General features: G+C 65.2%; 1 protein-coding gene across 1 annotated transcript; it reads right to left on the reverse strand.

The window, feature by feature from the left end:
• Window positions 1-1,623: 1,623 nt before the first annotated feature.
• On the reverse strand, window positions 1,624-14,723 carry BESB_033450 (Sad1/UNC family protein; the record flags this gene model as incomplete). Its single annotated transcript, XM_029361931.1, has 5 exons — window positions 1,624-4,754; window positions 5,123-8,238; window positions 8,583-8,714; window positions 9,255-9,406; window positions 9,720-14,723. 5 exons carry the CDS (start codon window positions 14,721-14,723, stop codon window positions 1,624-1,626), a joined length of 11,535 nt encoding a protein of 3,844 aa, XP_029220896.1.
• Window positions 14,724-16,748: the final 2,025 nt, after the last annotated feature.

Here is a 16,748-nt window from a genome sequence, read left to right on the forward strand (position 1 = left end):
TGAAGAGGGAGGATAGTCTGCAGCGACTACACGCGAAAACCTGCATATCCTGACTTGCCGCTCGGAAACTGAGAAGCAGGACAGCGGGAGTCGCTTGGAAATCGTCTCTTTACACCACTGTAAAAGGTGAATCTCTAACACCGGAGAGTAGAGGATGTATATATTTTCTTGCGGACCGCACAGACTCGTCCGTGCCTCAATCCCCACAGTGTAGTTGTACGTACACGGCACCTTCGCCTGGGCAAGACCAGATCCCGCAGTCGCGTTTGTCAGGCCTCGGTTGAGATGTCGTTCTCGCTATGCTTTTCAACATTTTCCTGCCTGAACCCAGTTTTTTGTCCTTTCCGCCTTCGCTTGTATGAAGTCCTTTTCGCCTTCTACCCGCCACATTGCAGGAAACGGGCTAGCGGAGTGAAGAGCGAGACTCAGCCCCAGCCGTCTCAGACAGGAGTCCGCCATTCGTAGAACATGGTTTTCGCTTCAAACTGACTCGAATAAACGAAGACAGTATTGTTACTAGAATTGTTATGGTGAATCCGGTTATAGGCTACTTCTAGGGCAATGAGAAAATCGACCTCAGGTGTTTGTAAACTCTCTGACAGGGCTACGCCGAACAAACGTGTGCGTCTCCCACCGTAGCCGCAGCGACAACGTACTCAGAGCAGGCATGTAGGAAAACGTCACACCCGGCTCCATGTCCACCGCGTATCGTTAATACCATATGATAGGCAGCTGTTGTCTCTGTATAGCTCCGGGATCCGGAACTGTATAACTCAAATCGTTCGGGTGGCGACGGAGGCTTCGGGCTTGTGGAATAGCACTACCAATGATAGTCAGGAAGCTCATACTGTATACCCAAATAGCTACCCCCCACTGACTACATTTCGAGTCATAAAATGTTGTCGTATCACCATTCGGGTATTCAAAGCTCAAATTGCAGCTGTCGGAGTCCCTAGCTCACGCTTCGCGTTCTCTCCCATTCCGATCCTCTGGTTGTACACCCGTATGTCGACTCATTACGAATTGTTAGTGAACCACGAAAAAGATTTTGCGCCTGCTCATCTCGCGGCAAGGCCTTTCCGCTGCGTCCGTACATCTACCTCATCCCCTGTTTAGCTGCAGTGCAGCCTACCACTCGGCCGAGACAGGCCGTGGGTCTGTGAGGTCAAAGTGCTCTGCTGGTGAAACGTCCGCCGTCTAGGATTCGAAGACTGCTGCGTCTGTGGCCCTCCAAGGGCCGCTGCGGCTGAAAGCGGCGAGCTCTCTGAGTCGAGGCACCCAGGTTTGGAGCATTTCACTCGAACACGAAGCCAGTCTGTCTACACGCGTCTTGATACGAGTTGCGAAGACACTCTGGAACACCTTCATCGACACCGCAAACTGGTTGGTCACCAAACCCCCAAACGAGCCAAAAAATTGCACCAAGGCCCCGGACGGCGCCTGCGGCATCTGGGGGGCCCCAATACGTACCAAGTTCCCGTGAGGTGTAGACGGTCGCTGCCACTTATTTCTGTCACCAGGCGCGCGCAAAAAGTGGACGCATCTTTCGGCGGGGCCCTGCCGGCGCCTCCGTCGCCAGCCGCCCTCTACTGGAGCGTAGCGCCTCGGCCTGTCTCGGCCAGATCAGCCCGCAGGCGGCCTGGAGTTCGGAGCCTCATCAACGAAGCTGGAGGTGACCCCCTTGCTCTGACCCAGCCCTCCAGGCGTCGCCTTCGCGGAGGGCCCGAAACTCGCGGGCTGCGAACTCGCCGCTGTGGTAGTCATCGCACCACTCAGTCCGCCACTTCCCGCTCCACCTTTCAGCGTATGCCTCTGCAATTTGAAGGCCTTCCGACTCCCGTGTGCCCGGCCCTGATACAGCTTCCTCTGCGGCACTCTGTCTTCCGCGCTCGTCTCGTCGCGCCTCTCTCTCGCCTCGCTCTTCCTCTCTGCCACCTCGCCTTCGCTTCGCCTCTCCGCGATTCTGCAGCTTACGCCGCCGAAACCTCCACTAGCCTCGCCGGGTCTCCTCGGCACGGCTGCCGAGGCCACGACGACGTGCGAGGGCGCCACAGAAAAAGGAGACTGTGCCAGATCGCCATCTGAAGGAGAGGCAAGCCGCCCGTCCACCCTCTCGACCGCTGCGTCTCCTCGCCCCTCTTCTTCCAGCGCCACTGCATGCTTTGAAGAAAGCAGAGAGCCCCGACGACGGAGCGCCGCCGCACCGTTACCGCACGCAGCATCTGCCGTGGAGGCTCGAGCCGCATCGGGGGCGGCCTTTTCTCTTCCATCGAACGACGCGAGGGCAGACGGGAGTGCAGTCAACGTGTCGCCCCTCCACTTCCCAGCGTTCCTGATAGCCCCTGCATGCGGCGCAGCACCCGCCTCTCCCCTCGCTTGCGCACCCTGCGGCAGACTCGGTCCTCGGATCTCTCTCTGTCCGGCTCGCTGAAGGCCTCCAGCGCAAGCGAGCGCAAGCGACGACGACCCGCCACCAGCACTGCGCGACGCAGACGAGGAGCTCCTGACGGTGAACTCGGAGGCGAGACTCTCTGAAGAAGCCGGAAGACACTGCGAGAGATTCAGCGCCATCCGAGGGGCCCTCGCCGCCGCCGGCAGGGCTCGAAGCGCCGCCGTGTGCGGCAGCAGGGCGCCGTTTCTCCTCTCCTCCACTGGAGAAGACAGGCGGCGAGGCACAGCCGCAAGCCTATCCCTCTCTGCCTTGCGGAAGGCGGGCAGGAAAGAAGGAGGCGACGCCGGTAGGACAGGCGAGAGAAGCACGTCGACAGACCTTCTCCTCGGGTCGCCGTTTCGCTTTCTCGACCCTAAGCGCACGCCCTCGCGCTTCAGCGCTGACGACGCAAGCTCAAATCTCTCGTACGCCCCAGAGAGCTTCTCAGCCCCCGGGGTCGGCTGAATCTGCGCGACACAGAGCTCGCATGGCCCTGAAGGTGAGTCCCTCCGTGCCGCGTGCGAAGGAAGGCGCTCGTTTCCTGTCTCTTGGTCTTCTCCTTGCCGTCCTTTAGCAGCACCTCTGCCTCCAGTCCCCTCCGCGGCCGCTCTTCTCTGCGCCGCGACCAGTAAGCCCGTCCTCTTTCGGTCTGCGGCTGCAGCAGACTCCTCGGTGGCCTCCTCGCGCGTCTCCCCGCCAGCGCCAGACTTCCACGCCGCCTCTGCGGCGTTCGCCGTCCCCGCCGGGGTGTCCGCGACTGTCTGCAGCAGCCCAAGTCCCTCCCTGGGAGGAGGCATGCGAAGGAGACGGTCGAGCGATGACCGAAGCTCTTGACACTCGCGGACGGCGGCCGCGGCGCGAGCCGCCGCCTCGCGTGCCTTGCTAGAGAAGAAGCGCAAGATGAGAAGCCCGCACATCGTGTGGAGCAGGAGGACAAGCAGGAGGAGCGACAGCACTCGGGGCCCGTCCTCGGTCCAGAAACCCGAACTCGGAAACACGCCCCACACATGTCTCCAGATCGACCCCGCGTGCGGCACGCTCTGCGCCACCACGGCCGCGAGCCGCTGCTGGACTGCCGCGAGCAGCCCCAGGAGACCCGCCCCTAGCTCGGTCGTGCGGAGACAGAAGAGACGCCCGGGCGATGGAGTCGCCGCCGCAGAGTGCGGCGAAGGGAGCGCGGACGACGAGGCGGCGTCAACAAGAGGGGCGAGAAGAACGAAACACGTCTCTTGCGCCAGGAATCGAAGCGACGACCCCAGCGCCGTGAGGCCCCACGCGGCGAAACCGAAAAGGAACGCCCAGAGCGTAGCTTCGTCTTCCTCCGGAGCGAAGGGACTGCCACCGACGTCCACACACCCGCTCCCGTCGCCTCGTCCTGCATCTTTCTCGAGACTATGCAGTTCGTCCCACGACCTTTTGCCTGCTTGCCCATCTTTTCCTCTTCTGTGAACACCCCACACGCGCCTGCCGCCTTCTCTACCCACCCTGCTCCTGCGTCCCTTCGCGCCCCACGCATGCGCCCCGCCGCTCTGTCCCCGCTGCCTCTGACCCCCGCACGCCCCGCCGTCCTCGCCGCCGCGCCCCTGCAAAGACCCGCTCCCGCCGACGGAGACACGGTCGAAGAACCCGCCGTCGCCGGCGTCCGCCTCCTCTTCGCCCCAAAGAAGCGAACGCGCTGTGTCACGCGCGGGACATTTTTCCGCTTGAAAGAGGCCCAGACCGTCCCGAGCGCAGCTCCGCTCGTGGGCTCCGACCGCCGTCGCAGGCGAGGAGACGCGCTGGAGTGCGGCGCGCTTGGCCGCGAGAGCGGCGGCGGCCGCCGCGCCCGAGTCACAGAAGTCGACGAGGAAAGGCAGTCGCGGGACGATGACGTCGAATTTGCTGAGGCGGATGTAGAGAAAGGCGACGAGTTCCTGAATGAGTTGGAGAAGCACAGCTTGCTGCAGAATCTGCTGCTGATTCGAGTGGATTGACAGCGCTAGCTCACTTATTTTGGCTCGGATCTGCGCCCCTTGGCTCTCCGCAGCCTTCATGCGGTCGACGAGAGTCAACAGCACGTGACCGCTGCCCTTCGTCCCCGAGGCGGAGGGGACGCTCTCCTTCGCCGCAGACGGGGCGCCAGGCTTGTCTCCAGCGTGGGAAGCAGCGGACGCGAGGGCCGCTTTCACCGCGCCGCGCCCTGACCCAGCCGCCGACCCAGAACCGGTCGAAGCCGACTTGGGCGGAGGAGCCGACGGCGAGGCAGCGGGAGCAGAAGCGAGGTCTGCGACGGGACTCTCCGCGACGCCGCGAGCGAGAAGCGGCGCGCCTGCTGGGAACAGCTCTGAAGGCGACAAACGCAGAGCAGACAGCCAAGAGACACGAAGAAATAAGATGTCAAGAAATGCGCACACAGCCAACGGAAGAGGCGAAACGCCAGCCCCAGAGGTAATCGGAACGCTGAAGCGCCTCCAACGCGCTGAGGAGGCGGGGTCACGTGACGAGACGGCAAAACATACACACGCCAGACAACGAGCAGCAGGAGAGAGGAAATACTTTGAAACAGACTAACCTCCCTCGACAGATAGCTTCGGGGGAGCAGCTCCCCTACCCCGGAGGAGAAGCCACGAGCGGCCGAACGCGACGCAGCGAAACATAGAAGCGTAAGACAGTGACTGCCAACGAAGCACGTTCATCTCCTCCCAGACCTACTTGCGCTCGCAGCTGCCGCGGCGGCAGGCAGATTTTGCATGAGAAGGAGAAGAAGATCCTGCTGGCCGTGCTGCACCAGAATGTCGCCGCGGGCCGCCAGCGTGTTTGCCGCGCCGCCCTCGCCTCCGCGTGACCCCTGCGAGGCCTTGCTCCGCGCCACCGCAGAAGGCACGGCCTGCGTCAAAGCCTGCGCGCCTTCCCTCGCATCCTGCGCCGGCAGCCCTTCAGCTGTCTGCCTGCTCCCGCCCCGCCAGGGCAGCGAAGGCAGCGGCGGCGCGCTGTCTGCGCCGGAGGCTGGCGCCGCGTCGCCTTCTCCAGGCGAGAACGGGAGCTCGCGGCGCTCCCGGTCGGTCCAGGCAAGCAAGTCTTCGAAGATCGTGTTGTGAGGCAGAGACGAGGCCGCGAACGAGGCGAACTGCGCCGTCGGAGTGAAGGCGGCAGGCGAGCGGCGAAAAGCTGAAGGGACCCGCGCGTCGCTCGGCGGCCCCACATCGCTCACGGGCGACGCAGGCGCCGAGGGCGAGCCGTGCGAGCCCGCGTGAGCGAGTGAAGGCAAATGCCGCCGAAAGAGGCGCTCGAGGAAGTAGGAGAAGCGCCGCTCCGCTGGGGCGAGGCCGCCCTCGTCCCCCGCTCCCGCCGCTCCCGCCGACGTGGCGCGTGCGTGGAAGGAAGGAAGGAAACTCGGCCTGCGCGTGGAGGGAAGTGCCGACCCAGGCTCGCGCAGCTCACCGGCGGCCTCGCGTCCGCGCGCTTTCTCCTCAGGGCCCTCGCGCTCGACGTCATCTCTCCGTTCGTCCTCTCTCTTCCGCGGCGCATCCTTGAGGCTTCGCAGAGCGGACGCCTCCACAGGCGCAGCTCGCGCGGTGGCACCCTCTTGCCTGCCTGCTTCTCTGCGCAGCGCCTCGCCGGCCTCCTTCGCTGCATTTTCACTCTCTCGACCCTGGACGCCTTCGCCCAGCGCCGGCTCGAGGTCTTCCGTCCGCGCCTGCGACGGAAAGGGCGACGTGAAGACTGCGGGCGCCGGGAAAGCGAGCGCCGGCGGCCCGCGGGCCTCGAACGGGCCTCCGGAGGGGAACAGAAAATTGAAGACTGTGCGCAGGAGAGAGGCATGAGTTGGAACGCCGGGGGCGGCGGCCCCCAGGGACCCGGGCGTCGAGGGCGCAAAGAGGAGCGGAAGCCGCGCGATGTCCCGCCACTGATGCAGCTGCCGCAGCAGCCCTTGGTCGTCCTCGCGCTCGCCCTCGTCTTGCGCAGGCGCAGCTCCCCCGCCCTCCCAAGAGGGCGGCGAACACGACGCAGAGGAGGGCTTCGAGGCGCCCGCAGACGCGGCGGGGGAGGAGCCCTCATCGAGGCCCGGCGCCTCGGGCGCGGCGCGCGTCGCCCGCACGCGGCCGCCGATCTCCACTCCCTCTCCCCGAGACCGAGAGGTCGACGGAGCAGCAGCTGGCGAAACAGGAGCGTGCTGCTTTGCTTTCCCGTCTGGCAGCGGCGCGTAGGGGTCGATGCGGAATCGCGCAGGAGTGGGGCGTCCTTCTCCGTCCTCTCTCCCGGGCTTCTTCCGTTCCTCGCCCTTCTCGTCGTTCGCCTCTCCTGGAAATGTGCCTCCAGCGACAGCCCGCGTGCCAGAGTCCCCCGCCCTGTGCTGCGTGTGGGGATGCGCCGCACACGACGCCTCTGTCTCTTCGCTCTTCCGCCTTGCAGCCCCTCCTTCGACTCGCGCTTGACCCTGACGACCGTCATCTCTTCGGTCGCCTAGCGCCCGCTTCTCGATGGGCAGTGCATCTCCGCTCGCCGTTCGGAGCGCGCCAAGCGCGAGCGCCGGCGCTGCTGCCGCCTCAGCTCGTTCCGCAGTTCTGCCTGAGTCGGTGGCGACGCCTCGCGCCCCTGCGGAGGCCTCGCGCAACGAGGGCGGAAGCCTCGCCTCGCCGGGGGAGTCCTCCCGCGGCCTGCGAGTCTCCGCATGGGACAGCGTCGAGTCAGCGGGCCCGAGCCTCGTTCCTGTCTCAGCCTGTCTCTCCCGTCCTCGCTCCGTCTGCCTCCGCCCTGTCTCTGCGCTCGCGCCTTGATGCCCTTGGCCGTCTTCCTCTCGGCGCGACCCCGTGCCTCTGCATCCCGCTCCCTGCTCGTCGGGGGCCGCCCGCCGAGGCGCAGCGTCACGCGCGCCGAGGGCTCCCCCTCCGGCAGCACTCGAAGCCGCTCTCTCCACACACGCGTCTCCGCCCTCTGAATGGTCGTCGCTGCACACGGAGTGCGCGGCTCCCGTCTCCGGCGCGGCGCGCTCAGACTCTTTTCTGCCCTCAGCAGGATTCCACGCCGCGAGAGAGGGGGCCGCTGGAGCCGACGCATCGACTCGCACGCCCTCCTCGCCTTCCGCACTTGGAGAAGTCGAGCGACCCGCTTTCCCGCGGCTCTGCGGCAGCTGCCCGTCGCTGCCGCGAGACAACTTCTCTCCTCCGGGACCTGAGGAGGCCTCTGCTTCCCCCCCGCCGTCTGGTGTCTCCTGCCGCGCCTCGGGAGAGGAGGGAGGCACACCTCCGCCTCTGGCGCCAGCGGCAGCAGCCGCAGGGGACTGCCCCGGTTGCATGTCGGCTGCGTGCCAACCGGCCTCGCCTTCCCCGCTCTCTTCCCTGCCGTCCGCCTCCCTCGTCTCTTCGGCCTCGCTGTCTCCGCGACCCGCGCGGGCGCCTCCCTCCCCGCCCTGCGCGGCTCTTTCGCCAGATTGCCGCCCTTCGGGGTCTTCTCTGCGGCCCTCTTGCGCTTCCACCTGCTCGCCTTCATCTCCTCCGTCTCCTCCGCCTCCGCCTCCTCCGCCTCGTCGCCCTCCTTTCAGCGCGTTGGCAGTCTGCGCCGTGGAAGCCGGCGCGGCTGCCCGCAGTGCGCGCTCGCCAGCGACCCCCCTCGCCTCCGCGCCGTCCTCGCTGTCTTCCTCGCCTGCCTCTCCGGGTGCGTCGCCCTCCTCGGGGCGCGGCTTCTCGTCGTCGGGCCCCTCCTCGCTGTGGATGTGCGACTCGAGCATCTGGAAGCCGGTGGAGCCGAAGACGTGGAAGGAGGTCAGCGAGCAGTAGTAGTAGGGCGACTCGACGACGTGGTGCGAGAGCAGGCGGACTTTCAAGTACCTGGAAAAAGAAAAAACAAACGCGCTCCAGTCCCCTCAAGGCACAGCACCAGGGCCAGTCTGTCACGAGTAAGACCTCTCTCCCGACTTCACCAGATGACCACCCACCAACCCCCCCCCCCCCCCCCCCCCCGCCGCAGAGCGCGCCCACACGCACACAGTCCTCAGACAGACGACCAGACTCGCCTGGCTCCACAGAGGATCCTGCCGCGCAAAGACACCCCCCTCCGCCCCCGAGCGAGTTCGCGGCGCCTCGTTGCGAGAGGCTCCGCGCCTGGAAGCGTCTTTCTCGAAACGGAGACGACCGACGAGAGAGCCCTGTCACGCGGTGAAAGGGTCGCTTACTTCGCCCAGCAGGCTTGGCCGTCGTGGAGCGTTGCGCAGATTTTCTTCACGTCAAAAATCTCCTGCGCCTCCTCAGGGTTCGTCTCCAAGTTCGCCAGCAACTTCCACTGCTTGGTGGGATACGAGTCGGAGCTGAAAACACACGCAGTGGACGCACACGCCCCGCAGCCTCACGTGACTCGCCTTTCTGGGCTTTCGAGGGCACCCTCGCCTCCTGAGGCTGCGCGCGCGCAACCGAGGGCGCGGAGGAAGACGGAAAGGAGAGAATCCGGAACTTTGGAAAGACCGCCTGACTACACAGCGAGGTGCGGTGGCAAAGCGAAGAGGAGAGACACTCACGCCCGCGCGGAGAACAGGCCGAGAAAGAATGAGAGAGAAAACGGAGTCAGTGGTCGACAGACCGACGCGACAGTCAGAAAAGCTCATCGCCCTCCCCACTGCTTCGCTCGCTGGTCCCTCCTCGCCTCCCGCGGCTTCCTGCCGCCGCGGCCAGCGCGTCTCCCCGGGCGCCTCACTCGCGAGCGGCCCTTTCACTCGAGAAGCATAGCGCAGCAGCTTCTCCTTCTACACGCAAACAGGCAAGACTGTCCTGAAGATATCCGCAAATTCGCTTGCGCGTGAAGCGAGTCTGACCCTTCAGGCGGGGCTCCGCAGAAACTGCCCACGCCTCACCCCAGCAGCTGAATGTGGCGGAAGGCCGAGGCGTAGATCTCCATGCTGGCGAGTGCGACTTGCTCGACGTGGATAGGCTCCGTGAAGGACAGCACGAAGAACTTGGGATGCAGCGAACAGGGCACCAGCATGTAGGAATCCAAGTCGTTCCGCTGCACACACACTCCGCATTCGAGCGCCGACTAACCAAAACGCCCACAGAGTCCCTGCTTCACAGACAGACCTCAAACAGCCTCGCACAGACTCTACACATGAGGCAGAACGCTGCGAGGCCCGAACGCAAGTGGCTACTCACCCAAACGTCGCAGCGGTGTGCAGGCACACCGCGCCGCACACGACAGACAGGCAGGCAAGCAGACGCATGCACCTAGTTGTTTATTGCTTCGGCAGACATTGCAGACAGACGCCGGCCGATGCGCGGCCGAGTGAGCAGCTCCTCTCTTGCAAGAGGCGGCGCCCCCTCACCTGAACCGCCTTGATGTTCGCCACGCCGCGGCTGCTAGCGACGACGCGCGCGCCCGCGTCGAGCGACGCAAAGTCGAACTTGAGTTTCTGCGCCTCCGCCTCGTACGGGCGACCTCTGAGGAAAGGGCGGCCGTTCAGAAACGGCTCCTGGGGCTTCGCGGGCGCGGGGCGCCTCGAAGGCGCAGCGGCTCGCTCCGGTCCCGCAGGCGTTGACGGCGAAGCGGGGAGGCCGCCGGAGCCGCCTGCAGCCTCAGACGCAGCGTCGAGAGACTGGCTGTCTCCCACAGGAGCGCCCGCCGGAACTCCCTGTTCTCCGTCGCCGCCGCGGCTCACAGGCGGAGTCTCCTTTTCGGCGCGCTCGGAGCGCGCGAAAGAGGCGACTCCTCCAGCGTCGTCCGCGACGCCGTCCTCCGCGCCTTCGCTGTGCCTCCTGAGGGCCTCGTCCACACGCGACTGCGCAGCCCGCGGCTCGTCCACCTTCTCGCCCGCGACGGGACGGTCCCCGCCGCCGTCCCTTCGGGCGGCGCGGTCGGCGTCGCTTACTCGCCCACGACGAGAGAGAAAGGCACGTTGCAGCGAGACGGGCAGGAGGTAGCGGAGCGGAAGCGACGGCGTTAGAGTCTCATCACTCTCTCTTGCCCTCCTCACGTGGAGACGCAGTCGCGTCTCCGCTCCCGGCGGAGCCTCAGCTGCTTCCCCGCTCTCCCTCGCCACCTCCTCTCCCGCAAGCGGCGCCCCTTTGCTGACAGCGCTGCTCAGGCCTGCCTGCTGGCTGTGCGCCTCGGCCTCGCCTCCCAGCTGAACGCGCGGCTCCTCCGAAGTGCTGCTGGGGCCAGCGCAAGAGAGAGAAAAAGGGAGAAACAGATCTTCTTCTTCCGGCTGACGCCGAACAACGCACACCTCCTCCGTGTCCTCCGCGTCCGCAGGCTCTGTCTCCCCCGCCGCCCTCAGTCTGTGACCGGTGACGTCGCACTCGCAGGCGGGAGAAAAGAGGGACTGAAGAGTCGCGGCGGCGAAAGGCGACGCAGCACCCGAAGCGTCTCGAAAACGATTTGGACAGCCAGAAGAGAGAGGAGACACCCAGCGGGCCTGGTACCCTCCACGCCTCGACAGCGTGGGACGCGCGGGCGCCTCGCCCTGATGCATCGCTCGACTGCGACGGCCGATGCACCCCGAGGCCAACGCGCAACTGTCCGCGGCGGGCAGACGCTCGCGGACGTCCTCTTCTCCGCTCTGCAGAGAACACGGTCGTAGGGCGCAGCCAGACGGAGCGCCAGCCCCGCCCTCGCTGCCGCGCGAGAAAGCCGACGAAGTCGACAAGACCGCGGCAGACGGCGCGCCAGAGGCGGCGGAAGGCTCTCGAGGGGAAGGACCGCCGAGAGCTCGCGCCGCTGCTGCCCGCCGCGAGGCTGCCCCCGCCTGGCGGGCGCCGTCGGCAGGCGACGGAGGAAGTGGAGAGAGAGAAGCGCTGTGCGCACTCGAAAGAAGAGGAGCGAGCCTGCTGCGCGAAGACGCCCGCGATCGCGAAGGCGGAAGAGACGAGGCAGCGGTTGCGGCTCCAAGCTGCGATGCGCGAGCAGGCGAGGCGGATGCGCGCGGGCGCGCGGAAGGAAGCAGACTGCTCAGGGAGGCAATCAACCCGAACACCCTCGAGAAAAGTCTTCGTTCGCCCCCCGTCGCATCCTCGCGCGCTTCGCTGTCTCCCTCGCTGCCGCCCTCGTCGCCTGAAGCAGCCCGCCCGGGGCCCGCGCCGGCTCGCCCTGGGCGCTTCCGCGGCGCCGCGAGCGCCGCGAGCGAGCGCGCGACCAGTGAAGAGACTGAGCACTCGCTCTCGGCCTCCACAGCGCAGGCGACCCCCGGGGCGGGAGCAGACAAAGAAGAATCGGATTTAGGAGAAGTCGGCTGAGAAGGCCAGGGCGCAGGCGGCGAAAAAGCAGCACAAGGAGAGAGAACTTCGCGCCCGGCGCCTTCGGCTGCGCCGTCTGCGGCCGCCGGAGACGACGGAGGGCTACAAGACGACAGAGCGAGAGGAAACTGCACGGTAACGACAGAAGAAGAGGGAGGCGAGTCGTCAGGAGCCTCTTTCGACCGCCCCGGCGCACTGTTTTGGGAGAGTCCTTCATCGAGCATCTCGCGGCAGCCGGGCGCGCCGCGTTGCTTCTGCTGCCCTGCCGCCTCTCTCCCCCCCGCGTCGTCTGTCTGGCCGCTCGCGCGCACTTGAGCCTGAGGCTCGGCTGAACTGGATGCCGCAGAGCCAGGAGTGAGCGCCCCGCTGCTTTGAACGCGCAGTTCTTCCTGCGGCTTCACCGCCTCGTCGCCCTCGAGGCCCCGCGACGCGCTTCCTTCCATGACCAAGAACGCTCGCGCAGCGGCTGCCTCCGCCTCTCCACTCGCGCCTGCGGTCGAAGGCAGCTCCAGGGACGACGAAGCGTCCTTCCCGCGCTCTCTGCTCTCTGTCTCAGTTCCGCTGGCACTGGTGTTCACCTTCGCGCTCCCGGCGGCGCCGCCCGGTGCCTGCTTCGCGGACTTCTCCCCCCGTTGGCTTTTCTCTCTCTCTGGGCGCTCAGTTTCCCCCGTCTCTCTGCTGACTTCCCTCGGATCGCCTGTTCCGCCCTCCGCGTCTCGCTCCACATCCTCTGCCAGGCCTCCTTCAGTGGCGCCGGTGTCCGCGTCTCGAGCGACTCGCCCGTCCTGCGTGCCACCTTCCTTCTCTTTTCCCGCGCTTTCTTGACCGGAAGCCCGCGGGGCTGCGCCCGCGCCTTCGCCGCTATTGGCCTCCCGCGGCGCCTCCTTCGCGCCTCGCGCAGAGAGGTCTGCAGCCGGCTTGCCTGCATCTCCTTCCGCGCCAAGCTCCCCATTCTCGAGCCTTTCGCAGCTACCGGGAACCCCGGCCTCTTCCTGCGATCCTGTACCGCCTCCCGGTGCTTCGCTTGCGTGTCCCTTTGCCTTACGAGACGCTGCCTCCTCCTCCTCCTCTGTCTTGCTGTCTCCCCCGCCGTCCTCTGTCTGCGCAGGAGACGACTCCGGAGACAAGCTGCTGCCTGGCGCCGGCAGCGGCGCGGTTGGCCCAGAGGCATTCCTGTCTCCCGGCGGGCGCGCCATGCCCGTGGAGCCTCCCTCAGATTTCTGAATTCCCTCTCCGCCTTCCTCGGCACGCGGTCGATCTGCTCTATCGCGCCCCGTCTCGAGGTGTTGCTCTCTCGCGCGGGCAGACGGAGACGCTTCGCTCCGCTCGGCTGCGTCCAGTGGAGCCTCCACGAGGAGACGCGCCCGCGCTGCGGCTCCGGCTCCGCCGCCGGCGGTCTCTTCGACCGCGGTCGGAGGCCCCGGGCTCCTCGTGGCCGCCACCAGCGACAGAGCGTGCGCCGGCGAGCCGCCGGGCGGCGTGTAAACCAGATGCAGAGACGAGGGAAGGCAGAGAAGGGAGAGGAAGAGTAAGTAAATCAACGAAAGACGAGAAAGCAGTGAACGACCACGCGCCTCCGCCTTCGTGCCGAAGCGCCCGGTGAGCTCAGGACGAAAAAGAGAGAAAGAGAGAAAAGCAGAGAGCGGAAGAGGAGAACAAAACGGAGACGACCGAAGCCCGCGGGCGAAGAGACGTTTGCTCACGGCGACAGACGAGGGAGGCAGAGGCGGACGAGAAAGAGCAAGAGGAAGAAGCTGCTGTACCTGCGCAGCAGAGGCGTTCGTTCGAGCCAGGCCCAGGCTCCCGTCTTTCAACTTGAAGGCGGCAGTTGCTTCTTCTGCCTCCCTCCTCTTTGACTCGCTGCCCTCTTTTCTCTTCTTTCGCCTCTTCGCCTTTGGCGTCTCGGCTCCCAGCGCCCCCTGCGGCCGGATTCGGCGCAAACTGCGGGACGCGCAGCGCAGCGACCGACGATTAGCAGACGAGGCGCCCGCCGAAGCGCCTGCAGGCGCGCGAGAAAGACACAACGGCGAAGGCGCAGACGAAAACTCCGAGCGAGTAGACTCAAAAACTGACGACAATGACGAAGAGAGCGAGCGGCGCAGAGGAAGCGAAGAGAAGACCGCGCCCGAGTGGGGAGCAGGATACGACGAGGAACACAGCCGGAAACAACTGCGGCGCGAAGCAGCTGCTGCGTCCTCTTGAGGGGGACCGGCAGGCCTTCGCATCCTCCTGAAGGACTGCAGCCGCAGACGCGGGAGAGACGAAGCGACCGACAGAGGCGACGGTCCACATGCAGACGCCGAGCGCGGCCGCAGGAGTGCAGCCTGCGGAGGCGGCGAGACGAAACCGTCTCCAGAGCCTACGACCGCCGCGCCGGAGAAGACAGCACCAGACAGGCCCCGCCGCCCCCCTCGTCTTGGGCGACGCGCCAGCCGCCAGCGCCCTTCAAAAACGTTTGAAAGCTTCATCGAGCCCGGAGGTGAAAACGAGCCCGCGAGATCGACTGCGGCGCAGGGCGTCGAACAGCTGCGCAGAGCAGCCGTCCCCTTCGCAGAGGAGTGAGGCCGCCCGCGACGACGGAAAGCGGCAGAGGGCGACGAAGCAGAGGAGGAACAGGCAGAGAGAGACTGACGACAAACAGAAGACAGACGAGAGAGAAGGCAGACGGGATCCAACCGCGCGGAAACGAGAGCTGCAGCTTCATAGGAAGACTCGGGAGACACAGGAGGGTACGCCGACGGAGACGCCGCAAACCTCTGCTGCAGACTTCCTCCTCCAGACGGCTCCCTGAGAGAAGGCGAAGCCCCTGAGGGCCTCCACGCAAAGGGGCACCGCGAGCCGCGGAGCCTCATGGACGGCGACGAAGGCGAGAGACAATCTTGCGGCGAGTCCGCAGGCTTCGAGGCGACGGCACACGAGGCGAAGCCCGCGCCACGGTCCTTCTGCACAGAAATCTGGAAAAACGTGGCGGCGACAATGTGCCCACTTCGGCAAAGGGCGCTTGTTTTAACCTCTTCCAAGCGCCTGGTGTGCGCGGACTTCCACGCGGCGCCTTTGCGCGAGATGTGGCACCCGCCCTCCGACCCCGCCGCCCGCATCGCACTGTTTTTCCTCATCTTCACACTGCATCCTTGGCAGACCGATTAGAGTCGAGTAGAACGGTGGGGAGCGATGGAAAATCCCTACCTCTTTCGAAAAAGTGCCTCGCGTTGCCCCAGCCTTCCAGACACACGCCCCCGGGTCCCTCGTCCGTCGGCGCGAGCTCTCTTCTCTCTGATTCCTTCTCCCCTCTCTTCCAGGCTTCTACCCGAAAAGAGACTCCGTCTTCGCGACGGAGACATGCGAGCCGCCGCACGGACGCGGCAGAGCCAGGTCGCAGACCTCACAAAAAAGGAGGGACGCCAGACGACGTGAAAAGCTGCGAGGGATGTGACGACCGCCCCTCCGAGGTGCGGAGGCGGGCAGAGGAGACCTCAAGCGGCTCAAGGAAGACGATTTCCGAACCGAAAAAGGAGGGACGTCCCCGAGACACGCAAAATCTTGTTGAAACGAGGCGCTCAGAATCCCTCCGTGAGCGGCGCTAGTTCATGCTGGGAGAAAAGCGAGCATGCATCTTTCTCCGAGGTGGTGACGGAGAGAGCGAGAAATTCCACTCAGCCCGCCACAGAAAACGGTTTTAAAAAAGGGGAAAACCGGGGCAGTGTTCAGCGGAGAAATTGACGCTAGACAACGCACTCAGGTGACTCGATTTTTCTTCTTCGGCGACACGAGACCTCCAGCTGCCCCAGTTTTTCACTCATTGCACGGCTTTTTGTGAACCCGCGAGCCGACGGAGCCGTCACAGACGCGCCCGGAATTCCGTGGTATTTCTAGGAGAGAAATGTTGACGTGCATGCGCACCGCGAGAATAAAAGAATTTTCCAGAGAGAGCAGAACTGTTCGAGAGGCGTCGACGCTTTTCACGCGAGTTGCGTCTCTGCGTCGACGCAGAAGCGCTCCCGCGACTTCTCTCCCGCGAACGCTCTGCGCCGCCCGCCGTGCGCGGTCACGTGCTCAGTGGCGCGCAGCTGCAGGCGCTGGAGCTTGATTTCGAAGATGCCTCTGCATTCTTTTTTCATGGAAAAACCCGTTTTCGAGCAAAGACCCTGCTTCTCTCCCCGAAGCCAACACTCGCTGCAGCACGCAGCCTGTATGCCGGAAGCGGTTGAGGCCTCGCCGTACACTAGACTTCAAACGCCCGACTGCGGCTCCCGAAACATTACGTAGACTGAGAGTCAGCGTTTCTCATCACTTTGCGGCGGAGGCACTGCGCTCGCATTGCTGCTCGCTACAACGACAAACGCAGACTGTCAGGCATCCAAGCTGCCTTTTCTCGGCGCGCAAGAGGCGCTGGACGGCGACTGGCGCGTGTGCCCTCGGCGGTGGAGCGTCCGAGCTCCACGGAAATCCCAGAATCACAGGTACACCACAGTCTTTCAGAAAGTTTCTGCCAGACACCAGGGGGCTGGGTGCAGGCAGCTTGAGAGGAGCCGCGTGATCCGAGGTGCTTGACGCGACCGACTGATAGGCTCCGCGGGGGTGGCGAGGCGTCGGGGGGTCGGGGGCAACTGCCCGTTCCGCGAACCGTCCTGGGCACTCTCACGAACGAAGCTGAACTCGAGGGAAGCTCTGCCGGCTGGGTCCCGCAGGCTCTCTCCCTTTGGCTATTCAAGAAAGAGAGCTTTTTTATGGGTGTGGTGCAAACAGAAAACTTCCACTGGACCGGTCGCGAACGCCCGCTGCACTCGGCGTGTGACCCTTCGTCCGCGGTCCGCGCGACCCCGCGAGTGAGCTTAGAGCTGCGCGGAACCCATTTGGCAAGGCAGGGGCATTTTGGAGGGAATGCCACGCGCGCCGGCCACGACTTCCTTGCAGATATCCCCTGAGTGCGAAGAAGCCGCTGCGACGTTTCGTGTGCAGATGTAGAAGCAAACCTGAAGCGCGCCGCGTAGCGAGCGCAGAGACGGCTCTATTTGGAGACGCAGTAGGGGGGCGTGTGCAAGCGAGAGCAACTGCATCAAACGTGAGCACTGAGGAAGGACAGACGACGCAGCGAACGGACCTGTAAAAAGGCGACAAGAGCA

Source organism: Besnoitia besnoiti, chromosome II (genome assembly GCF_002563875.1).
Source record: "Besnoitia besnoiti strain Bb-Ger1 chromosome II, whole genome shotgun sequence".
Lineage (NCBI taxonomy): Eukaryota > Apicomplexa > Conoidasida > Eucoccidiorida > Sarcocystidae > Besnoitia > Besnoitia besnoiti.